The sequence below is a fragment of the Dermacentor variabilis genome, chromosome 3 (genome assembly GCF_050947875.1).
Source record: "Dermacentor variabilis isolate Ectoservices chromosome 3, ASM5094787v1, whole genome shotgun sequence".
Lineage (NCBI taxonomy): Eukaryota > Metazoa > Arthropoda > Arachnida > Ixodida > Ixodidae > Dermacentor > Dermacentor variabilis.
Window position 1 is genome coordinate 235054482 of NC_134570.1, and position 26069 is coordinate 235080550.

Sequence of the window (26069 nt, forward strand, 5' to 3'; positions counted from 1 at the left end):
CACTTTCGGCACGTTTACCCCTTCATTCTGCCAACTCTTCTTTGCTGAGGGTCCGTTTTAGCGTCATTCTTGAGGTTCCGTTGCATGCCGCGGCGATTTTCGACTAGCCACCGGAAGCTAAGTAAGGGAAAGCCGACCAATCGTAGACGCCGGCACCACCCTCTTCATCAGATTATTGACTTTCAGTGCAGTGGCTCATCCCCATCGAATCCCTCTCCACTTGAGCGTTCTCCTCGCCTCTTGTCAGTCAATTAGATACGACAAGCCGCTCAGTGTAGGCAATGTTATTCGTTTTTCAAGCAAACAAAAGTGACCTCCTATGAACGAGGAGAGCGTTCGATAGGTCTGTTCGACAACCCTGCGGGTGACCGCCCGGTGCTTGCGTTGGTGGTTCCGCAAATTTGACGTCAGGAGATTGTAATAGAAACATATTGGAATAGTTTTACGTTATAGGGCACCTGGAAGAGTAAATCGAAACCGCACCGCGGGCGCTGGTGTAAAGCTTCCCGACGAACAGCAAAGTAAAGCGTGCAGAATCGACTTCGCTCGTGCGTGAGAACAGAAAGGAATGTCTGGCCAAATGAAAAGATAACAGAGGCGTAAATTCCTATTCCAGCACTTTCGGAACAGACCTTATGTCTTCGTGCAAGTGGTGATGGAAGAATAAAATGAAAAAAAAAAAAGGTGGTGCACCTAGGAAGTACATCGGAATATAACCGATTGATGAGGGGAGTGGACCTTATCGACAGGTATATTTCATATGCTAGGACCTAGATCCACTCCAGTAAATTGGCCGTTAGGATGGTCACACATTTTCTCGACATTGCTGTCTGCAATGCGCGTGGGTTGAATACTGTTGCAACGCAACATTTTTGCACCTATAACGAAAATAGCTGCGATCTCTCCTGTCTTTCAAGCAGGATGTAGCCAAACCATTAACCAGGTATAACTCCAATCAAGATGGTACCAGGAAATAAAGGTACGAAAGTAGACCAACAGCTCCGGACACCAGACAGGTCTGGAGCTGTTGAAATAACTAGCTGCCTGTCGGCGACACAAGGAAATTGTTTTGGCCACTTCCCATAAGTTCGTAAAATTGAAAATACAATGTGATGCACGAACAAAGTTTGCAAAGCAAAGTCGAGAGTTTTGTGCATGAAATCCAATGCTTCTTGTGCCTGCAAGGGTAGACCTGTTTCTTTTATTTTTACCATGCGCCGAACTAATGTCCACATTTGTGGATACTCATTTGTATCGTATGAAAATGAAAATCTTCTCTCATTTTTTGCTCTGCATTTCTGAAACCATCTGAAATGAACTGTTGAAAATATTTGTTTTGCTGCCTACATTTATTTCAGTAGTGAAGAGGCTAAGCGTTATTTATTCCTTCCGTTTATGTTTCCTTGCAGTTTTTGGTGGTACTAGAAGGTTTGACCGTGCCCACCGATTGTCAATAAATTGTTTTCACACTGGTCACATGGTTGTCTGCAAGGTGTCGACGAAAAAGGCACTAAGGGATGCAACTGAGAACAAATGATCGCTATTTGCTTACAGGCGCGTGCTTAGTTTCGCAACTCCCCTCCCCACGCCCCAACCACATCAAAAAACCGCCCCCCAACCCCCGAAAGTAGGCACCTGGTCCGCCCCTGCTTCTGTATTCTGTACGTCTCTACGGCCAATCAAGGTTGCGTGGCTGCTTTGGGTGCTGTTTAGGTCAGTATGAAATTCCTCCGCTTTCTTTACTACATGACGGAAGTCGCTGTTGACATTAGCCTGCTTATATGTTACTGCATAAATATTGCTCTTTCCTATCACAAGTTTCTTTTTGACTGATTGCATGAAGCCTCCATTTGCACTTACTGCTTCTTCTACCTTTTCTATGTGATAACTTAGAATATCACTTGTTTTCTTGTTCAACAACTCACATTCCACGCAGTTCGACCTTATCTCTGGCATGACACACTGTTATGCTTTTCCGTCATTTTATTAGTTCCTTTACTTGGGAGAGCTTGCAAGCACAAGCCTAACTTAATTCGGTTTTACTACGAGTACTGGGCCTCGGCTGTGAAAAATTTTGGTCATTCCCTCTTGAAATTGAGAGCAATCGACCTCGATATCTAGTGATCACTGCCCTTTACCCGGAATGAAGTTTCTACACCTTGGGTTAAGGTGGGAGTCAGTGCAGAATATCAAATCTACTTTATTGCTTGCTTCCCCAATTGGGCTTTTCTATGTCCACTTTCTGTTATTGCGCTTTCGGAAAAAGGTATTCAATAATGATACATTGTTTTTACGTCTTTCTTGTGGACGATACACGCGGGCTCCACGACGAAGACTACGAAAGCTCTCTGGCTCTCGAGCTGTCCGGTGAACTGGCCAGAGCTGCAGTTGTTAACCTTTGTAAATGTACTTTTTAAATAGTCTCCAGTTCTTAATCCTTCGTTCGTGTGACATTTTGGTGGAAGGTGCCGTTCCCCGTCCTTGCCACGGATCTCCGCCGCGGGCACACCATCCTGCTTTCCGCCTAGACTCCCGGTAACGACACCTCATCTGCTTCTACTCCTGCGACCCCGACAACAACGTACGTTACGGTTGCCAATCCCCGCGATCCTGGCATATTCTCCGGCGAAGATAACGTCGACGTTGAGGACTGACTCAGCCTGTATGAGCGTGTTAGCCGAAACAACCGCCGGGACCCTACCATTATGCTAGCGAATGTCCTATTCTACTTGGGCGGAACTCTTCGTGTCTGGTTCCGGACACACGAGGACGAGATCTCTAGCTGGGATGCTTTCAAGCAGAAGCTCAGCGACCTCTTTGTAAATCCCACAGGTCAGCAGCTGGCTGCTAGCGAAGAGCTTGCTACCCGAGTTCAATCTTCTACTCAATCGTTTGTCTCGTACATTCAAGTACTGCTCGCTCTTTGCCGGAAAGTCGACGAGAAAATGGCCGAGCTTGACAAAGTCGGCCACGTACTCGAAGGGATCGCGGACGACGCATTGAATTTGTTGTTCTTCAAGAATGTGTCCACCATCGACGTCCTTGTCAAGTAATACTTCAGCTTTGAGCTCGCCAAAAGCCGCTGCGTCATTCCACAGTTCTCCCGGCTCCCTAACACGGCTGCGACGTCATCTTGCGTCGACCTGACCACTTCACCGCCCTTAAATGAGCACTTCCGACGTATTGTTCGCCGCAAGCTCGAGGCTACAAGTCCTGCGCTGTTCCATCCACGCCCACTTGACCCCACCACTGACCAATTAGCCCCAGCGATCTCTCTCATTCAGTCAGTTGTGCGGCAAGAATTTGCAAACGTGGGTTTTTCTACTGCCTGCTCTGTCTCCCGACTTGACACCCAACCGGTGCCGATAGCTACGCCTCACGGCGATCTGTATTCCCCTCCCAGATACCGCAACTCTTCCGAATGGAGAGCTCCGGACGACAAGCCCATTTGCTTCCGTTGCCTCCGCATTGGCGACGTCGCTCGCCACCGCCGCACTTCCTGGAAGTCGCCGTATTCGAGCTCCTTTTCTCCATCTCCTCGCCCATATGCCGACCCGTGCCGTTACTCGCCTCGCCGTATGCCTCCTACCTCTGACGTATCCGTCGATGACAGCCGTCCTCCTTCTCTCGCCCTCAGCTCAGCGCCGTCGGTCCCCGTCGCCCCAGCGACACCACTATTAGTCACCGACCAATTATGGATCCTTCCGGACGGAGAACTAGACCATGCAGCTCCTGGGGGTAGTGCTGCATTATCTTCGTCGTGTCTAAATCTTCCATTGACGCTTCCAGCGAACCAGAACTTACTTCATGTTCACGTCGACGGTGTCCCTTTGACGGCGTTAGTAGATACTGGAGCCTAGGTACCCATGATGAGTTGTAACCTCCGTCGTCGACTGAGCAAAGTTCTCACGCCTTCTACTAATCGAGCCGTACGCGTGGCCGATGGCAGCACTGTTGATGTCACTGGAATGTGTACTTCCCGTATCAGTATCGCCGACCGCCGCGTTCCTGTTTTTTTTTTTACAGTGCTGACCAATTGTCCCCATGACTTAACCCTTGGACTCGACTTTCTTACTGGGAATTCTGCTTTGATCGACTGTTCTGCCAGTACCCTTTGACTCGAACTTCCTCTACTCGCGCACATTTGTGCCGAACTGTCGAACAACTTTAGTAGGACCGCCTTCGTCCACCTGCCCCCTAAAGCCTTGACTTTCATCGATTTGCTATCATCTTTTCTTGTGCCCGATGGTGATTACGTTGCCACACCTCTTCCGGATGTCTTTTTGACGCCCAATATCAGTGTGGCCCACTCCGTCGTCACCGTCGCCGACAACAGGACATGCCTCCCTGTCGTTAATTTTGGCCTGACAAAGGAAGTTCTACCCAAAGGCATATCGCTTGGAACCAGGGGCGTAGCCAGGGGGGGGGGTGTTATGGAGCTTCAGTCCCTGAAATGTTTTTGTGCTGTCCATGCACCGCCGACCACAACAACCCCCCGCGGCAGAAATCATTCTGGATTTTGTCTGGAATGGTGTTTTTCACGCTCGAAAGGGCATTTCAGCGAGCACATTGCGAACTGGAGCTCGATTTCGCGGCAACGCCCATGCACCAGGAGTCGCCTAACGCAAGAAGCCCCATCCGAGCATAAAGTTGCAAGGGCGTTTTGCTGGTGAGCGGGCTCGTCGCGGCATACCGCGGAGGCCGCGGAACCTACGGAGCGCATGGATTTCAATTCCGAAACTTTATTCGTATAAAGTTCGCCAACTTTGATGCGAAAGCTCCATTGACGTTTCCTAAGTCGTGCTTTAGATTTTCAATTCCGGAATTGGGGGGGGGGGGGTTAATGTTCTTATAAACATTTCATACCAAAGATGCATTGACTTTTCTAAAGTCGCACATCAGAACGTACGATTCGACAAGCCAAATAAACGCACTATCCGACAAGTTGACAAAGCACGCAGCGAGCTCCGATGAAACGAAACATTGTGGTGGTTCATTCGCCGTCATGTCACAAGGAAAATAATAATAAAAGAAAGACAATAATAAGATAGCAGAGCATTGTCCAATATGAAAAAAATGAAAGTTAGAGCGACACAATAAGCACATCATAAAAGTACAGACAGAATATTACACAGACGTGTAATACAGACGAAATATCAATGTGTTGTATACATAATGAAAGTTAGAGGGAGAAGCTAAGCACATATTGATAGAGATAAATCATAATACAAAGTAAACTGTTTGTAGATTAGGTAGGCAGCACAATGAAAATAATTTATAACACTACTGGTCAGAAGAAAACAGAGCTACTCTACACGTGTAAATCTATTAAAGTCAAGGTATACAGATAACGTTAGTAAGTGCCTTACGGAAGTCGTCGGCATTAGTAATACAGACTAGTAGGTCCAGCAGGTGATTCCTTTCCTGGCATGTTTGTGGATGAAACGAGTTACCATAGACAGACGTTCTGTGTGATGGGATGTTCATTTTGTCACAATGGTCCAAGCGTGCAGAAGCAAAAGAGGCTGGTTCGATATAGCGTGATTAGAGCGTGGGAATTGAACGGTATATTTTATGGAACCAACAAATGCGAGCGATTTTTTCTGTGTTTAGTGAGGGGATATATATTGAGGGCAAGTTTCATGCAAGTTACGTTTGCTGTGCGATGGGAATTGTTAAGAATAAAACGAACGGAACGATTCTGTACAGCTTCTAAGGTGTTCATTATTGTTAATTGATGAAGGTCCCATATTGATGATGCGCATTGTAGACTAGGTCGACTGTAGGTAACGTATAGCTGTTCCTTTAGAGAAGGAGGTAATTTCGTTCCAGCAAAGGTAACTATGTTCTTATTTATTTTTTACTTTGACTTTTAGGCGCGAGGACACATTGAGCCTCTGCATTTTTCCTGTTCTGACGGTGGCTCAGTCTTATGTGAACAAGGGAGAAAAGCGAGGAAGGGCTCGCCGCCTTCCGTCGAGTGTGGTACTTCAGGAGTGAAGGGAGGAGGGTGGGCCCTAGGATTCTGTGGTCTGTGAAACTGCGATTGCGCAACATGTTTGATTGCCTTGTGTGACGCATTCTATACTGTGAATTTTGCTTGCATACGTAATCACTAAAAGGGCTGACAGATGGAATAGCGCACTGCGGTAGAAAGGTTATAAATGGGGATAAGCTGCCTCAGAAAGGCTGGCCAGCACCTCCTATCGAAACGTTGGCCAGCCTTTCTGAGGCACCGTATCCCTGTTTGTAACGTTTATACCATCTTGAATACGTAGATTTATTGGAGACTTATACGTACATTTAAATATCTAGTTGGGAGGTTTTGTATATCCGTGCGCTGAACTTTATTTAAGTGGTACTTTTTTGAGGAGCCCTTTATCAAGCTGTATCTTCGCATTTGTATATTCCATTGTATCTTCGCATTTTTATTGTACGAGGGCGAGTCAAATGAAGATGAGTCAACCCACCCCGCGCAATAATGGTTCGGTTCATTATCTGCGAAGCATGCGCGTAGCACACAGGCATCTCTCATTTACAAAAGTGACACGCAGGTGTGAGGATAAATGTTCTTTAATGCTCTCATACACTGGGTTGAACATGGTTGCTTGACATAATGGACGCTCCAAACGTTGAACAGCGTGGTATCTTAGACAGCTGTAGGTGTTTCCGAAAAAGAAATTAGTCGCCGCATGGCTGCCGTGTACGTTGAACATTGTGTTTCATTGGCCACTGTGAAGCGCTTGAGGAAACGGTTCCAAGAAGGACGTGAAAGTTGCAAAGACGATCCAAGACCGGGCCAAAGCCTCCATGCAATCACCCCCATTACAATTGCAAAGGTTGATGAGCTGATTAGACGAGAACGAAGGGTAAGCATCGATGAACTGGCGGAGCGTGTGAACATCAGTCACGGTTCGGTTCACACCATAATTCATGAGCATCTCGTTTATTCGCTCTTGTGTGCGAAATGGATGCCGAAGATTTTGTACCACCGCCAGAAGACGGAGAGATTCGGCGCTACATTCACTCATCTGATCCGGCATCACAATGAGGGTTACGACTCCTTGTCTGCAATTGTGACCGGGGACGAATCATGGAGCCAGTACTACGAGCCTGAAACACGATGGCAAACCTTACAGTGGAAACATTTGAATTCATCACCCCCAAAAAAAGCAAAGGCCGCCATTTCCGCCGGGAAGGTGTTGTTGACTTTCTTTTTCGATCGTCAGGGGCCATTATTGATCGAATTTGTTAAACCTGGAGAGACTATCAATCATTTCCGATAATCTGAAAGGCCGGATTGGCTGCGTGTCGCAATAAAGAACAAGCGACGTGAAAAATTGGCGAATGGGTTTATATTGTTCCACGACATTGCCCACGACAATGATGTGGTTAGTACAAAACTGTCAAAATTCAAGAGGGAAGCGCTTAATGATCCGCCATACAGCCCAGACCTGTCGCCTTGCGACTTCGTCATTCTGGGGCAATTGAAGAAACAGCCCAAGGGAACCATATTCGTGTCGGACAATTACGTGAAAGAGTCAGCTACAAAATTTTTGAAGCAGGAACCTAAGGAGTTTTATGAGACGGGGATCACGCGACATTTAGTCAGTGGGACAAATGTCTAAATGTTCATGGAGACTAACTTTAAATAAAGTACCCCGTTTGTCATATATTCGCTTTGGCTCACTTTCACTTTACTCACTCTCATATAATTTGCAGAACTCCTGCTTTTTATATGTGCTCTCTGTTGAGACTATAATTTCGATGGAAATAATCATAATACATGACCGGTAACAGTTGCTCTTGAGCAATAGATTGGAACGAATGACAGGGTCATTGAGATTTTTCCCTGGCCGTTTTATATGTGCAAAAATGTAAACAAGATTCTTGGCTGGCAAAGGTTAATTACATATTTGTCCTCGACTTGTTAATTTTATGGCCTTTACATTTTTCATATCAGCGGCATGCACTGCTTTGCTGGTTTCGAACTGATATAGTTGTAAAATTCTGTGATATTTTCTTTACTTATTAAATAGACAAAAAGCGTGGAAGCATTGATGTCAGTTATTTCGGGCGCAATTTTTGGGACATTAGAGCATATTCTTTTATAAAAACAGGTTTTACTTCTCTTGACAATGCATAGCGTTCAGGAATTCATTTCCAGCATCTTTGCCCATGGCAATGCAGCTATTATGCATGTGTTTGATGCGTCGATAAATTATGTAATGAGGCCGAGCTTCAAGGAGAGATCACCCCCCCCCCCCCGAACGAAATTTCTGGCTACGCCACTGGTTGCAACGCTCCGTGCTATCGATGATGACCACGTCACGATGTTTCCCGTAGACGTCTGCTCAGATTCTTCACCATGTACACAGATGCTATTTGCCCTGACGTAAAATTTCGTCCCATGATTTCTGCGGACCTACTGCCTGAACAAGCAGCAGCTCTGTGTCGCCTTTTGCTTTCCTACCACGACATATTCGACCTCAGCAATCGCCAGTTGGGCCAGACTTCAATTGTTAAGCATGGCATAAATACTGGTGATGTCAGTCCTATCCATCGCCGGCTATATATAGTTTCTGCTTCGGAGCTTAAGATTCTTAAAGATGAGGTGAGCAAGATGCTGGCCAAAGCCATTGTTCAATGTTCGTCGAGCCCTTGGGCATCGCCCGTGGTGCTTGTTAAAAAGAAAGATGGCACATTGCGTTTCTGCGTAGATTGTCGTCATCTAAACCGCATTAACAAGAACGGCGTCTACTCCTTGCCTCGCATTAACGACGCCCTCGATTGTCTCGACGGTGCCAACTACTTTTTATCAATAGACCTGCGGTCTGGTTATCGGCAGATTTCTGTGGGTGAAAAAGATCAAGAGAAGACTGCGTTCGTCACTCCCGATGGTCTATATCAAATCAAAGTTATGCCATTCGGTATACGCAACGCCCCAGCAACGTTCGAACGTATGATGGACTCTGCTTCAGGGCTTCAATTTATCAACATACCTCTGCTACCTAGACGACATTCCCGAATTTTCGCCTGTTTGAGACACGCCTTGAGCGCTTATCAGTTATTTTTTAAGTCTTCAACGAGGCTGGGCTCCAACTGAATTCATCGAAGTGTCACTTCGGTCGTCAGCAAATTACAGTGCTAGGCCACCTCGTCGACGCTTTCGGACTTCAACCAGACCTGGAGAAAATTCGTGCCGCCACGTCTTTTCCTGGACCTCAGTCCATCAAAGACGTCCGAAGTTTTGTAGGTCTCTGCTCCTACTTCCGACGCTTCGGTAAAAACTTCGCAGCGATTGTCCGTCCTCTTACTGATCTTCTCAAAAGGACGTGCCATTTATATGGGGCCCCGTTTAAAGTGCCGCGTTTACCCACCTCACCAACATTGTCACCACGCCACCTATACTGGCCCACTTGAACAAAAGAGCGCTACGAAGACACCGACTAAAAGAGGAACATATACGGCGGACAAGGCGCTACTTCCAACTCAATGTTTTTATTAAGAAACAGGATTTTAAACAGATACAACCTAGAATGGCTCTTCGTGGCATCACGACCTCCTTAACACTTTTAGAAATGCATCGGAGGCTCTAAACTTCACGTGCGAATGGCCTTGTGGTAACAGTATTCGCTTTCTGGACCTCAATCTCACTCTAATGAACACGCATGTCTGTTTCGAATACCAGCCGAGGTTGAACAAGCAGCTAATTTCATACGACACTGCGCACTCCAAGCTTATAAAAATAGGAGTTGCAATTACTTGTCTAAAAGAAGCTCTAAATAAATCTTGCAACCACAAAGTAGAAAGCAGTTTTAATAACCAGCTTTCAAGGCTACGCCTAGCCGGTTTCTCTTCATTCTTGATCTCTAGCGTGTGCAATAAGCTTCTTCAAAAGATCAAACAGGCTAGAGAGGGCACTAACTCAAAAAGGGCAGTTGATAGGAAAAGATTACATGTGATTCCTTATTGGCACAATGTGTCCCATAACATCAAGAAGGTGGCGCAAAGGCACAGCGTTAATCTTCTCTTCGCTGCACCGTGTAAGTTGGCCAAGATAAGCCCTATGCTTGCGAAGGCAAAATCCGAACCATGCTCTAAGAAAGATGCAGCGCAGTACACGGCTTGCAAAAGTAATGTCGTATATGAGATACCCCTAAGTTGCAAACATGTTTATATCGGTCAAACCAGACGGTGTTTTAATAAAACGGCGCGTGAGCACTATTGGGCCGTAAATAACGATGCGGAGGGTCATCTGGCAGAACACTGTAAACGTCACAATTGCTGTCGTGACACAAGGTCTCTTCGTGACACCAGGTCTCTGGCACGGTCTCGGACTAGAACGGGAGATATTAGAAGCTTTCTACACGGCAAAGGCCGAGGGCACGTGCATTAGCTGCCCATCGGTGACGCTTACCGAAAAAGAGATAGGTTTTTAATGAGCTAAGGAGGTCGTGATGCCACGATGGGCCATTCTAGGTTGTGTCTATTTAAAATCCTGTTTGCGACAACACCCGCACGTGACGTCACTGCGCTAACCCTTTAAAACTAACACGCCGAGTATGACGAGACCGCCTTTGACGAAGATAGGTCCTCCTATCGAAACGTTGGTCAGCCTTTCTGAGGCACCTTATCCCTGTTTACAAACTTTATACCACAGTGTGCTACTCCATCTGTCAGCCCCTTTCTTGTTTTTGGGTTTCTTAAAGAAGAAACATTTAGTTGGAAGTACCGCCTTGTCCGTCGCACATGTTCCTCTTTTAGTCTGCGTCTTCGTAGCGCTCTTCAGGTATGCAAATCCGACTCGCCCACATCAAACTTCTGCTGCTATACTGGCCCACTTTGACCCGTCCTCTCCTACAGAGGTGCGTACCGATGCCAGTGGTCACGGTATTGGAGCCATCTTAGCCCGGCGCCAACAGGGTCAAGATCGCGTTATTGCATACACTAGCCGCCTCCTCATAGCAGCGGAGCGCAACTATTCGATTACAGATCGTGAATACCTGGCTCTCGTCTGGGCGGTTTCCGAATTCCGACCGTACTTGTATGGCATGCACTTCGTAATCACGGATCACCACGCGCTCTGCTGGCTTCCTCCCTCAAGGATCCTACGGGCCGGCTTGGTCGTTGGGTTCTGCGGTTGCAAGAATATTCCTATGCAGTAGTGTACAAGTCGGGCCGTATACATCAAGACGCGGACTGTTTATCACGCTATCCAGTGGACGAACCACCCGCCGACCCTCACTCCGATACCGACGCTTGCGTTTCCTCCGTTTCTCAGCTGCTACACGTTACCGACGAGAAACGCCGTGATGGCACATTAGCACCATCATTGATGGCTTGGAATCTTCGCCTTCTGATTCGTCCCTTCGCCTGTTTGTTCTGCGGGATGGTGTATTATACCGCCACAATGTACGCCCCGACTGTCTTGCCCTACTCCTCGTCATTCCTAAGCACCTCCAGTCAACTGTTCTCTAAGAACTTCACGATTTAGCAAGGGCAGGTCACCTTGGCCTCTCCCGCACCTACGACCGGATTCGCCGACGCTTCGTTTGGCCAGGCCTCGCCCGCTGCGTCCGGAAATACGTTGCAGCGTGCGAAAAATGCCAGCGCCGAAAAACACCATCGGCGCTCCCGGCCGGGTGCCTTCAACCGGTCGACAATCCTTTGGAGCCGTTCTTTCACGTTGGCTTGGACTTACTTGGCCCTTTTCCCGCTATCAACGTCTGGCAACAAGTAGGCCACTGTAGCGACCGATTACGCAACGCGCTACGCCTTCACCAGAGCGCTTCCAACTAGCTGCGCCGCAGATGTCCCCAATTTGTCGCCGCAGAGGGCACGGCAGCGTTCATTGAAACATGTCACATTTCGCATGGCTCACTGCGCAGGTGCTCCTTCTTTTCCGGCCGCTGCCATGTTCTGCGCACCCGGCTTCCACGGAGTAGGCGCCGCGGAACCTTCCATCAAGAAATGCTTGGGAAACTGCAACTTCTTCTGACGGTTATCTGGACTACGACAAGACAATCAGCGTCTCACTGCACTAGAACCACAGGGCAGTGACGTCACCGGATCCCCCTATAAAGGCCGCAATCAACAACCGCGGGCTCAGAGGGCACGGCAGCGTTCATCGGAACATGTCACATTTCACAAGGCTCATTGTGCAGGTCAGTTTTCACAATTCATACCATTGCTTACGTACGAGTTCTCACGGTCTTGTGATGCTGCTGTGCCCTCGGACATGTATAAGTACTCTTGATGATTTTTGGTCTGCGTTCTTACTTCTATTATGTGGTGATGTGGAAACGAATCCCGGTCCTGGCAGTGATAATGAGCCAACACTGAGCACAATCTTGGCAGAATTAAAGGGTCTGAAACTTGCTGATTCAAAGCGCGACGCTACCCTTGCAGAAATTAACGAGAAGCTTTCTAAACAAGACGAAGTGCTCACGATATCCAAGGCGAACGAAGAAAAGATGCTCAAGCTCGGGGAAACAGTACAGCGCTCACAGAATGTTGTGGCTGCAGAGGAAAAACAACTGATAGATTTTGAGGACCGCAGCCGTAGGAATAACTTAGTAGTCTTCGGAATAACGGAAGATGCTAGTGAAACCCGGTCTGACCTTTACAAAAAAGTTCAAGACGTTTGCAAGGACAAACTAGGAGTGAATATTGATTCTCTGAAACGTATACACAAACTGGCAAAAAACGCGATGATCAGCCAAGGCCTGTTATTTTTCGGCTCTACAACTATAACGAAAAAATAGTTGTACTTACAAATGGCCAGAAACTGAAAGATTGAAACTCAATATCTCAATAAAAAAAACTCAATATCTGAAAACTCAATATCTGAAGACTACTCGCAGGGAACTTTAAAAATAAGGCAAATGCTTCGGCAATCCTATAAGAGCAAAAAACGCCCCCATGATAAAATAAAGCTCGTCTGCAACAAACTGCATGCAAATGGTAACATTTATGCGTGGAACAGCAGAAGAACTGCAGGGTAGTGCTGCACAAAGCAGCCCGCACGTCCCAAGATTGACGAACAGATACCACCCCACGCGTTGCGGAAAAATCACTTCGATTAATATGCTTGAATGCGCAAATCTTCTGCAACAAGCAAGACCAACTCGAACACCTATTGCTCTCCTATGATCCACACGTGGCGAATATATTTGAAACTTGACTTCATGCCCACATTTCTGATAGCAGCGCCGTACCGCCTTCATACACATGCTACAGAAAGGACCGCGCTACGAGGAGCGGTGGAATTGCGATTCTCGTGAAAGCTGGATGGTCTTCTTTCTTCTTGCCAGATGTTTCCAATTCTCATGAAAGCGTTTCGTGTAGGCTGTTGTTCTCAGGTAACCAAATAACTATTATTGAAATCTATAGGCCTCCTGGGGCGGGACCAGAATATCTACTGGAATTATATGATTACATAGAAAAGTATTCAAATCAGGACATTATAACTGCAGGTGACTTTAATATTCCACACATTGATTGGGGCACCATAAAGTTTAGTCCCCCCGATGCGCGTAGTTCAGAAGCATTGATATATTGCTAGCTTATAATCAAGTTCATACTGTACACTCTCCTGCACGCGTAACTAGTTCTGCTTCTTCGATTCTAGACCTGATTTTATGTTTTGCAGGCATAAAAATTGCATTACTGAAGTTTACGAGTGCGTTTCTGATCACAAACTAGTCTATTTTACCTGCATGCTCCCACGCCAACTGGGAATGTGCATGCCAAAATTACAAACTGTGAAGCATTTCGACGCGGCAGACAACGCACGCATTATGCATCTTCTGCAAGATGCCCTCTCATCTTTCTGTGAGGACGACGTAAATGCGTTGTGGGCGAGGAATAAATACCTCTGCGATTGCTGCATACGAAACTTCATACCGGAAAAAGTAAAGAAACTAGGGAGAACACACCCTTGGTTAACCCGAGAACTAATACAATTAAAACGGAAAATCAAGCGCTGCCGGAAGAAAAAGAATAAAGATGCGTCACTAATAAGAGAATTAAGCGCCTCCCTCAAGCATGGATTGCAAAAAGCAAGAGACAGGTATTTTTCCGAGACGCTTGGTCGTTTTGCAACGGAAAATCCTTGAAAATTCTGACAGCACCTTTCGAATAAGGACAATAACATATTATACCTAGTAACGGTTGACGGGGAAGTTGTCACAGACAAAAAAAAATAACAGACAGGTTCAAAATCCATTTTCAAAGCGTATTTTCCAGACCTGATGCAAGGATTGATAACACGTCAGTTAGTGATGGCGCAAGCAACATTACCATCTCTTTGGAAGGTGTTACCGAACTTCTATTGCGATTGAGTAAAAAAAAAATCAGCCGGTCCTGATAAAATTCCCGCAGCATTCTTAAAAAGGTATGCAGAAATTCAGGCTAGATTTCTCGTCGTAATCTTTCAAAAATCTGTAGAGTCAGGTTTCGTACCCCATGACCGGCGTATTGCGCACGTGGTACCCGTATTAAACAAAGGAAATTCATCGGAAATCAATAAGTACAGCCCAATATCTCTCACCTCTATTCCTTGCAAACTACTAGAACATATTATACTCAAATTTCTTAACAGCTTTTTAGAAACGAATGAAGTAATTAGCAAAAGGCAACATGGCTTCCGGCAACGTTTTTCCTCTACTACTCAACTAATTGATACCGTACATAATCTAACAAAAACTCTCTACAGTGGCGGTCAGGTAGATATAATTTTTATAGATTTCTTCAAGGCATTTGATAGGGTTCCTCACTCCAAATTAATAACCAAAATGAAAGAAATAGGTATCTCTTCCTATATCATCGCTTGGCTTATGTCATACTTACAAAACAGAAAACAATATGTGGAAACTGATGGCAACTGCTCCCGCATCTTAGATGTTCGCTCAGGTGTTCCTCAGAGCTCAGTCTTGGGGTCTGTTTTATTTAATATTTATATTAACGACCTGTTAGGTGTTCGGGAACTAAGCATGTCGGCCAGGTTATTCGCCGATGACTGCATTGTCATCAAAAGCATTCATTCTGTATCCGGTCAACTTGTCCAAAATTCGAACTTGCAGCTTCTTGCAGACTGGTGTAACAAGTGAGATATGACAATTAATTATGACAAAACCGTTTATTTATGTGCTACAAAATGGATCAACAAAATGAAATTTACGTATGGCATTGGGGACAACATAATTAGGCAAGTGGAAGAATACAGATACCTGGGCGTGACTTTTGCTTGCCGGTCGAGTTGGATTCATATTCGTGGGTGAAAGGAACCATAACATCTGATCTTAAATGGTCATCCCATATCTCCAACATCTGCTCCTCTGCAAGGAAAAAGCTAGGTTTCTTAAAACATAAATTAGACAATTCTTCAAGGGTACCTAGACTTCAAGCGTACAAATCATTTGTTAGACCTACTTTTGAATACGCTAGCATAGGATGGGACCGACACACCACAGTCAATATAGATAAATTAGAAAAAATCCGGAGGTTCGCAGTAAGGTTCGTATATAACCGGTATAAGCGAAGGGACTCTCCGTCCGCCATGTTACACCAGGCAGCCCTTGAGCCATTGGCTGGAAGAAGAAAGGCTGCCTGCTGCGCTTTTTTCACTCCTTGTATTTTCAAAAACTAGGCGTTCAGCCACAGGAATACTTCGAAAGGGGCACAACCAGACCCTCAAAACATAAACATAGTCATAGCATCAAGCCAATGTTTGCCCGCACGAATTTCTTCAAATTTTCATTTTTGCCGAAAACATTATCCGACTGGAATTCCCTGCCTCATGACTCACCTCTGCTTTCTTCAACTTTTTGAGAGCCTATAACTCTGACTGTATGGTTAGAAATGATGATTACTCATGAGCTGTGCATAGTGTGCTTCCTTGTCTATGTGCCTGTGTTTGGGGCAAGTACTCTCGCAAAGTGTATTTGCTTTATAACCTTGTTTAGTTTTGTTATTATATTTTCGTGTTGTAAATTGTAACTTTGCCATTGTTGCTGATCCTAATGCGCATTGCTTACTAACAAACGTATGTACCCTCTCTTGCTTAGACCGATTCGGTCTGCAGTATTCTGTAAATAAATAAATAAATAAATAAATAAAATTTTTCTTTTACGCGACGTGATTCTGCAGCATGGCGCTCCACACCAAGTGCTCACAGACCGTGGTCGGACATTTATTTCTCAAGTCATCGCCGGCATCCTGCAGTCTTGCTCCATCAAGCACAAGCTGGCTACGTCTTACCATCTACCTAATGGTCGCACTGAGCGTCTGAATCACACCATAACAGACATGCTTCCAAAGTGCGTCTCGTCCGACCATACTGATAGGGGCCTTGCCCTACCTTCTGCATATATAACTTCTGGGTATAATTGTTCGCGTCACGACACTTCCGGTTATTCCCCGTTCTTTCCGCTTTTCTGCCGGGAAGTCACATTGCCACTGGACGCATCACTTTCATCCGCCGCAGCAGAGACCAGCGAGTGTGCACTCGACGCCATCGCCAGGGCAGCCCAAGCACGCGAAATTGCCCACGCTCTCCTCTTGACCTCGCAAGAGGGGCAACGGTGCTTGTACGATCGCCAACACAGAGAAGTCCGCTCTTCGCCTGGATCTCTGGTACTCTCCTGTGGTCCCTGAGTCATCCCGTTGGCCTGTCAGAAAAACTCCTGTCTCGGTACACAGGCCCATATCGAGTGCTGCGGGCCGTGACTCCCGTTACCTACGATTGGCCCCAGTCATGCAGTACGAGTCTCATCTGCCTCAAATTCCACTGACGTTGTTCATGTCGCACCGCCTCAAGCCATATTACTCTCCTGTTATCACTGGTATTTATACACCCCGGGACGCTGCTTCTGCCACCTGTGGTAATGATACACGCATATTGGGTGTTTCTTGTGGCCGATGTACGCGGACGCCCCGACGAAGACAACGAACGCTCTCTGGCTCTCGAGCTCTCGGCTGAACTGGCCAGCGCTTTTGTTGCTTTTTGTAAATATACTTTGTAAATAGTCTCCAGTCTTAATCCTTTGTTCACGTAACAATATTTTCAAAGCGTATGGGTCCGAGTAATAATATTCTGAAAAGACTGCATTATACATGTAACCAAGACAATGTTTCTCATCTGCTGGTCCTGCAGCGAGCGCATTGCTGATAGGGGCGATATCATTGAGTGGACACGTCCATACCGTAAGCATACGTAAGTATACCTATGTATGCCTACAAAACGTTATCAATATTCACTTAAGGGTCATTCAATTTAAAAGGCCTCAGGTACGAAATAGAGGCACGCGAAAAAAAACCCAACATTTTATAACATATGAAAAATTTACGGGTGGTTGGCTATCGATGTTTAATGATCTATAGACGCCGTTGTGGTACTGAACGAGATGGCAATTGGGGGGCGAGGTCTTACGGAGTCTCCATCTGTCGGAAGCGCCTTCCTTGCGTAGTATGAGGGATCACGCGGCGCGCTACTCATAGGCTTCGCTTACAGCGCTCAATAAAAGCACCACGCGGCAGCCCTCCTGGACATTTAGGTAGTTACTCTCAGAACGAGGGAAGTTTTTGACTGTCGATATAATATTCTTCGGCAAACTGAGAGCACAGAATCGTTTACGGACGCTATCTTTTTACAGAATACATACAGTGAACGCCACTGCGCGCGGTCGCCGCGATGGAGTCTCCCGAACCGGCTTCTTGCGTGAAAGGTAGGGGAACACTGAGAGTAAACAATGCGAAATATGTTCTTATAGTGAGCTGTATCTATAACCAAATGGAGCAGAACAGAATGAAGCCTTAATGAAGCGACCACACGGTTTCGCAGAGACCGACTGCGCGTCTGCATGCATGTCCGCGCGCAATGTTTTGCTTTCGCTTTGAGCACGTTTTCGCACCGTGCCGTGAGCTTTAGGCCGCAGCATATGAGCATCTGACAGTACACTAGCAACCATTGTTGTGTGGACGCTATCAGAACTGTTCAAAAATGATTTCGTAATAGAGACTTCGACGCCTACGGCAACTCTAATGTGCCGTCGTGACGATTCAATCCTTTTTTTTTGTCTTCAAAATTTTTGGACATTTCAATATTATTTCTGAAGTTGCGTCGCAGTGTATGTTTATCGGTCTTCTCAGCGTGCGATTTTCCTCTGCTTCTTTTTCGTAATCAAGTGCATTAATTCATAACACAAACATGACCATATGCCATGCCTTTTTTAATGTGGGTCTAATCGCTCCGTTTCCGTTCCAGTGAACTTACCAGTATCTAGCATCAACAAGTTCATAAACCAAACGGTCATGAAATTAGCCGTGCAGCGGGCGTGGGCGAACGCATCAGTGCGTGTTTTCTGCTACTCACCGAACATCGCAGTCCCGGCGCCGTAGCAGAAATCTTCCTCGCGTCTGTGCTTGCTGCGTACTCGAGTTGTAGCCGATGGCTGTCTGCCGGCTCTAAGTTTCGCGAGCCAAGCTTCACGCAGCTCCTTGTCCTGCGGCTACGTGTAAATAAGGCTGACACCGGGCTCTGTTGCGTACATCCGGCACTGCGGCACCAAGCAGTAGCCTACCATGCTGCACGCCTCTAAAGGAAGCCACTACCTATTATACTACTTTCAAACGTTGTCAAGCAGACACCGAAAGCGGTAAAACCTCACCACTTAATCAGGACCGCAGCGCAGCTGGGACTTTAAACTTTCGTTTTCAGCTCGCTTCGGCGCTTCCGAAGCAGCCGACGCGGCCGCTGAGTCCACTTGCTCCCTCATGCCATGTCACGCCGACAGTGGCGCCAGCTTTTCCAGTGGTGGAGCTCGGCCCCAATACTGTGTGCCAGACTTGCGAGATGACGAGGACGCGCATGCCTCAGTGGAAACGCAAGCAAGCACGCACTCGCTCCGACGTTCGAATCTGTCCTCTAGGGGAGCGATGGGCGCTCGTGTCGCAGGACGAAACTTGAGTTTGCCACGTTATAAAGCGCATGATTACAGCGCTGTAGCGTGCAGTGCTTACCGCCTTGTGCAGGTTGACAACGCCCTTCTGGACCTGGTTGCCGAACTCGCTCCAGATGAGGTCCAGATGCTCGGCGAGCCAGTAGCCGATGCCTTCCTTGACGAAGATCTCGTGCAAACAGCAGCATCCGGATGCCAGCTCCCGGTCTGCGGCGCGTAATACCTTCTGGAGCTCGCACTCCATGATCTCGCGGTGCACGATGGCCGTGCGCAGAAGGTGCACGTCCACCTGAGTCGGAAGCAAATGTTCTCGGCTTCGCCATTCGACAACTTCTCAAAAGGTTCCGTTGCAAGCTGCGGCTTAGTGGCAAGCCCACTTCGCTGCTCATTTTGCTTGTTCAAAACGCTGAACAAAATTTAGTAGTGCGCCGCATCCAGAAAAACAAGCCTATACACTTTAAAAATTATGGGGTTTTACGTGCCAAAACAACTTTCTGGTTATGAGGCACGCCGTAGTGGGGGACTCTGGAAATTTCGACGCCCTGGGGCTCTTTAACGTGCACCTAAATCTAAGTACACGGGTTTTTTCGCACTTCGCCCCCATCGAAATGCGGCCGCCGTGGCCGGGATTCGATCCCGCGACCTCGTGCTCAGCAGCCTAACACCATAGCCACTGAGCAAGCACGGCGGGTATGCCTATACACTGCGACGGTATGGTGCCATCGCAGTGAGTAAATGCTAGAAAATTGAATAATTTTGTAGATGCGTTTGTAACTTAATTGCATCAGAAGAAAGGGGGTTAACCGAGGGGCCCGATTTTATTAGTCATATCATAAGAAGCCAACAAACCCTGACACCAAGGACAACATAGGGGAAATTACTTGTGCTTAATAAATGAAATAAAGAAACGATAAGTTAATGGAAATTAATGGAAATTAAAGTGGATGAAAAAACAATTTGCGGCAGGTGGGAACCGAACCCAAGACCTTCGCATTTCGCGTGCGATGCTCTGCTAATTCAGCTACCACGGTGCCGTTCTCCCATCCACTTTTTTTGGGTATTTATGTGTCCTAGTAGAACCCTGGGAGTGTTAGCCAGCGCCACCACTCTCCGACCTTGGCGGCGGACGTGGAACGTCCTTTTTGTCGCAGGCGTCACGAGAACGTATCTTTTTGGGTGAAGGCAACTCATCAATAAACCCACATATGCTACCTGAAGGGATCAATGTTGCCGGATTCGAGACCCTCGTTATGTAATAAACGAGAAGAAGGGGGTTAACCGAGGGGCCCGATTTTATTAGTCATATCATAAGAAGCCAACAAACACTGACACCAAGGACAACATAGGGGAAATTACTTGTGCCTAATAAATGAAATAAAGAAACGATAAGTTAATGGAAATTAAAGTGGATGAAAAAACAACTTGCCGCAGGTGGGAACCAAACCCACAACCTTCGCATTTCGCGAAGCCCCTTTCTTCTCATTTATTATATAACGAGGGTCTCGAATCCGGCAACATTGATGCCTTCAGGCAGCATATGTGGGTTTATTGACCAGTTGCTTTCACCCAAAAAGATCACCTTCTCGTGACGCCTGCGGCAAAAAGGACGTTCCACGTCCGCCGCCAAGGTCTATGAGTGGTGGCGCTGGCTAACACTCCCAGGGTTCTACTAGGACACATAAATACCCAAGAAAGTGGACGGGAAAACAGCGCCGCGGTAGCTGAATTGGTAGAGCATCGCACGCGAAATGCGAAGGTTGTGGGTTCGGTTCCCACCTGCGGCAAGTTGTTTTTTCATCCACTTGAATTTCCATTTACTTATCGTTCCTTTATTTCATTTATTAAGCACAAGTTTTTTCCTCTATGTTGTCCTTGGTGTCAGTGTTTGTTGGCTTCTTAATTGCATCAGAGAAGTTGCATTGATTATTATAAGTCAAGACAAAGAAGCGTGCTTCCGGGACTCCTATATTCGATATAAAGCGCACAGCAGTATTGTAATATGGCACCTTAAAATGAGCGCAATTAGCGCTTTGGCCAGGAGTCCCAAACCCAGATCCTAAAATTTCATAATACATTTTGAGTACAGCGTACACAGCAGCTAGTGCAACGTGCACTAGACTGCACACATGCTTTTTTCATTTGTAGAGACGCCAACCTACGTGCTCCATAGCATGGCAGCCCGCTTAGATGCGAGCTACACCCGCCTCCAAGTCATCGTTTCTGGATGGTTCGATTCTTTTGTCGCAGTATGTTGCTGGAAGTTGCTTTAGGCGTATGCGGAATACTTTGGCAAAAGGGCATTGGCGACAGATCAGAGCCATTTTCTAGGCATGTTCCTTATTGTGAGTGTCATAAGCTTAACAAGAGAAGATCCATCTGTTGCCAAGTGACAGCAGGTATCTTGTTCACTTGAAGGTCGTGTTTTCAATTCTGCAGAGCGACAGTAAATATTCTGCTGAATGAAGACTCCAATAAGTTGAAAGCTAAAAGTTTGCTTTCGTGAGACGAATATGATTGACGAATATGATTTTAATGCTATAATACTTCACAAATGCGTCAGTGCTGTCACTAATCTGCGCTAACGTTGAGGAATAGCCTCTTCACATTTGCATGAGTGCGGCGTTCAGACGTAGAGATGTTTTGCATTTCCGCCTCCAGATGACAGAGTTTGCTACTTGGTTCGTTGAAACTGTTCTTCTGCATAGACTAGACATGTAAAATCAGCTTTCTGTCAACTCTGTGAGACTTCATACCGGAGTTGAGCGTGGTCAGACCGTTTCAGATGTAGCAGATGTTTCAAGAAAGTTAAGCTACTCGCCAACTCGTTGGACCCTCTGTCCGTCGATTGTTTCGGAAGAGTTACCGTTGGCGTTTCGCTGGTTTGCAGTTTTTTCGCAGTGCGCTGGAGACGCGTAGCGCAGCACCGGTGTTGCGTCGTAGGTCACCGTCTTTGAGCGCACCGGGCGCAGGCGCATGGTACGCACCTCTCTCAGCGACATCAGCCACTGGTCCGAAGCCCCGTCGTACTTCTGGTACAGGGCGAGGAAGTTCCCCGCCACGTGGCGCTGCGTGATCCACCAGACCTCGCGCATGCGCAGCAGCAGCGGCAGCAGCTCGTGCGCTAGGAAGTCCGGTCGTGACGGTGCACTGCTTTGGTGGTTCTCGAGGTGGGAGAGGACTTCGCTCGCGTTAGTCGACACCTGCTCCCCCACGCGCTGCCAGACCCGAGTCACCGCCTGCAGCGCAGTGGAGCAACGAAAAGCGCTTATCACAAAGAACGTATTGGAGGCTCGCAGGTTTGTTGGCACGAACACCTGATCTTAAAGGTCAATACGGGGTGCAACCTAAACATAAAAATGAACGACTTTGGCACTAGTTGTGACAATCCTGGGGAACTTAATTGTTCCGCGCCCCCGCAACTTCCGGACAGGTCACCTGCCGGCTCTTTTTTTATCTGTCCATCTGTTCATCCATCCATCCACCGATCTATTAATCTGTCCCGTCAGAATCAATCAATCAATCAATCATCAGTAAGAGTTGGGTACGACAGAAACTCTACTAAGAGAGAGAAAGAAAACGCTACTCATTGACCTACACTTTAGTGTAGGCTTAACGGCTGTGGAGGACACGTACAGTATCGAAATAAGCAGACTGTTTTTGCTAGCCTTACCCAGAGGAATCTCATTCACGGTTGCAAACGTGCCTTAGTGAACTCGTGAAGCTTCCCCTGCCGCTTCCAACCGAGTTCCGCGGAGCCTCTGTCGGTGAGTTCCTTGAGCACGTCGAGTATGTTGTGCAGGTTTCCTTTCCAGTAGGTCTCGAACACGGCCTGTGCGTGGAGCACGTAGTCGCGGTGCGAGCAGAGAGGCTCGTGGTCGCCGCCGACCGACTCGAGCGAGGCCGAGGTGCCTGCCGGGTCCAGCGGCTCGCCATGCTGGGCGCCCACCCTGCCAGACACAAAATGCGATGGTTCGCCACCGATGGCAGATTGCTAGACTCAAAGGGGCTCTGCAGTACCTCGGCTCACACATCTTCGCCCTCATATCACGACATTGGTACGCCCAGGACTCTGCGAATAATTATGCTTGAGACGAATGCGAATCGAATAGTGCGAGAAGCGAATCCAATTGAATGTCGAATACATTTCGAATAGTTCAATAATGACCGTCAAGTTTACATATGAAACGACATTTACATCTGAGTAATAATAAACGTAACAAACATCTGATTAGAGCGCACGTTATGAAACGTTGTTAATTAAACTGTAGTAGGGTAGCTAGCTGGGCGAGTCGGTACATCTGCCCTATTATTACTTGCAGCGCGCACTAATAACAAGAACGAAGGTGAGAGACGAAACACGAGCGCTGACGCACGACTTAAAGTTTATTGTATCTAAACAGCCATACAGAAACTACACTCGCACTACAAGAGAAGGAAAGATGTTTTTGAGAAGCATCTAATCGTTAAAATTATCGGTCTTTTGCTTCAGCGCCCGCCTTGTTTCGCTTTTGGTTGAGGGAATTTATGGTGCGCGGGTGTACGCATGTGTGAGTGTTCCTATTATATGGCTGTTTAGATAAAATCAACTTTTAGTCGTGAGTACGCGCTTGTGTTTCGTCTCTCTTCTTCGTCCTTCTTATTAGGACCGCGCTGTAAGTAATAATTGTTGATTAAAAATACAAATGGAGCCTTAGAAACCAAAAAATCGCCGCCCAAGCGCTCCGTACAGATGGTTAACCAGTGAAGCTGAAACATGGAGCGCCGGTGTTTATCACGGGGTTATTTTCGACGGTTCATTCAACGACGGCTTGGTAGGCTGCCGGATCCTCGGCATGCAACTGCTGCTTGCACCCCGCTGCACGAGCCTGTTCTTGTGCCTAGGCTGCAGCATCGGCCCGGCGTAGGCAAGCCCGATTCTGCTCGTGACGTTGCTGATCGAAAGATGCCTGCCCCTCGGAAGTGCGCATGACGCGCGGCGTACCCATTCCGGAGCTGGAGAGAAAATACTGCGCGCGCGCTCGGCTGCGACTGAACACTTCTTGCGCATGCAATCGCGCGCGTTTCTCTTTTTTTCTTCGCGCATGCGCATGAAGTTGCGCCGGAGGAGTTTTCGGTGTACAGGCGACAGACGGACGGACGGACGAATCGGCTAGATATATAGAGCTTCGCTGTAATAAGCAGTTCGTTCATATAGATTGGACTTCTGGGAGACTGCAAATGATCGTTGTAACTTGTACATACGGTAAGGCATGGCTCCCTGGAGTAACGTAGCCTTCTCCACTATTTAAAGTTTCCGGTTTTATGCCAATACTACGGCCGTGGGGATAAAATTTGTCGTACGTATGCTTCAATTATATATTTGATCGCGCACAAAAGATGGTTTGCAATAGTGGAAAGCTATTCGTAAAATACTCGCATTTACAAATTTAAATTCGAATCCCCAGTTCGATTCAAGCAGAATCGAATTGAATAGGATATTATTCGATTCGTTATTTGAGAGTTTAGAACGTAAGCGCAACAGCTATATGTGTTCCTGACCATTTCGTAAAAAAACAATCAGGAATTCGGCTTATGCCAATCATATGCAGTGCATGAAATGCCCATGAATTATAAGAACAAGGGTTGGTCCAAGTCCCCTTACAAGAGCCTATGTTTGTTCTTTCCCACACTCCAATTGCTGGAGACTTTTGTTCGGCAGGTTGTTCATGAGTAGCCTTCGTTAATTACATGTCGACTATTAGGATTAGGCAGGGACTGTTAATACGAGGCGTTAAGTCATCCTGATTTTTGGATCGATTGGAACGTTTACCTCATTTTGCTTGAAATCACTTCAGTACATGCTTACGCAATACAGGTGGTGGACAGATTGTATGCATACCTTCAATCTTTTGATGTTGTCTTTCTCGGTGTTGAGTATTACGCTCGGTTGACTGCGAACTTATGTTTCTTTAAAGGTCATGAAGCATTGCGTAAGAAGGGTCGAAAACTTTTGGAACATAATATTGGCGATCTATTTCATCACATCTGGAGCATATTTCACAGCTATAGTTAGAACAGTGGCTCTTATATCTGCGTAGGCAGTGACGTGGTCGTTTTGGTATAGTGCAATATTCATTTTAAAATTCCTTTAGTACTCTTCGCATTTATTCGTAAAGGATGACTTTCGCTGTTTTCTTTTATTGCCTAAGAGTTGTTTTTTAGCTGCACCTAACTTTTAGAATTGCCTGTGGCCGATAGAACAAGTATAACCCTTGATCTAAATTAGGAATGCATATGTCACGTTCCGCTTGTCGATCAGTTTCAGAAGTGCACCCAATTAGAAATAAGCAGACAAGCAAGTGATTTTTCTGACAGGCAGCTTCTGACAAGTGTATAATGACTGCACGTTTAGTTTTAGTGTGCCGCTAAACAACGAATGCACGCTATTAGCTCAGTATACAAAACGTCGCCGTTCATCTCGCCTCGGTGTATGCGCAATTGAAAAGTCTCGTCACGGAATCGAGAAGAGAGCCTGGCGCGTGTGAATGCCTGTCAGAGTGCGCCAAGGTGTCACTTCGGGCGCCCGCACGGTCTCTTGGGAGGAGTGCTGGCGTACCCTTTGTCGAAATGGGCCTTGTCCCGGGACTCTTTCAGCGGCGAGGCTGCGAAAACAGGCGAAGTGAGGCATCAAATCCGAGATCAGGCATCGCAACAGCGTCATCTAACACGACCAACAGGCGGTGTCGAAATCCACGCCACAGCAATTGTTGCCTCTTGGTAAAAGAAATAGATATCGAAGACTATGCTTTTGGAGAGTCCATGTGCCAGAAGTGTTTGCGGAGCCGGAAAAGCGTCACAACTACCATGTTTTAGTTAACGCCTATAACGATAGAGGGAGCGCACTCTTGCGCGCGCCTCCTGGTCTTATGGTTTCAACGATTAGACGCATAAAACGCAGACACAAGACGAATAAAAGAACAACACAAACAAATTGTGTGTTCGTCATCATGTGTCCGTTCATTTTATATGCCTAACATTTCAAATCACGCAACCTTACTGGATTCTCTAAGCTTTCTTTCATTCCATGTCATGTACACTTTGACACATACACGTTCGATGAATCTTCAA

At 46.8% G+C, this 26069-nt stretch overlaps 1 protein-coding gene across 1 annotated transcript in view; it reads right to left on the reverse strand.

The window, feature by feature from the left end:
* LOC142574438 (uncharacterized) overlaps window positions 1-19241 on the reverse strand; it is a 184625-nt gene extending 165384 nt beyond the window's left edge. Inside the window, exon 1 of the mRNA XM_075683518.1 lies at window positions 19024-19241. Within this exon, the coding sequence (XP_075539633.1) occupies window positions 19024-19206 (183 nt within the window). The 5' untranslated portion in view covers window positions 19207-19241. The remainder of the gene's footprint in view (window positions 1-19023) is intronic.
* Window positions 19242-26069: the final 6828 nt, after the last annotated feature.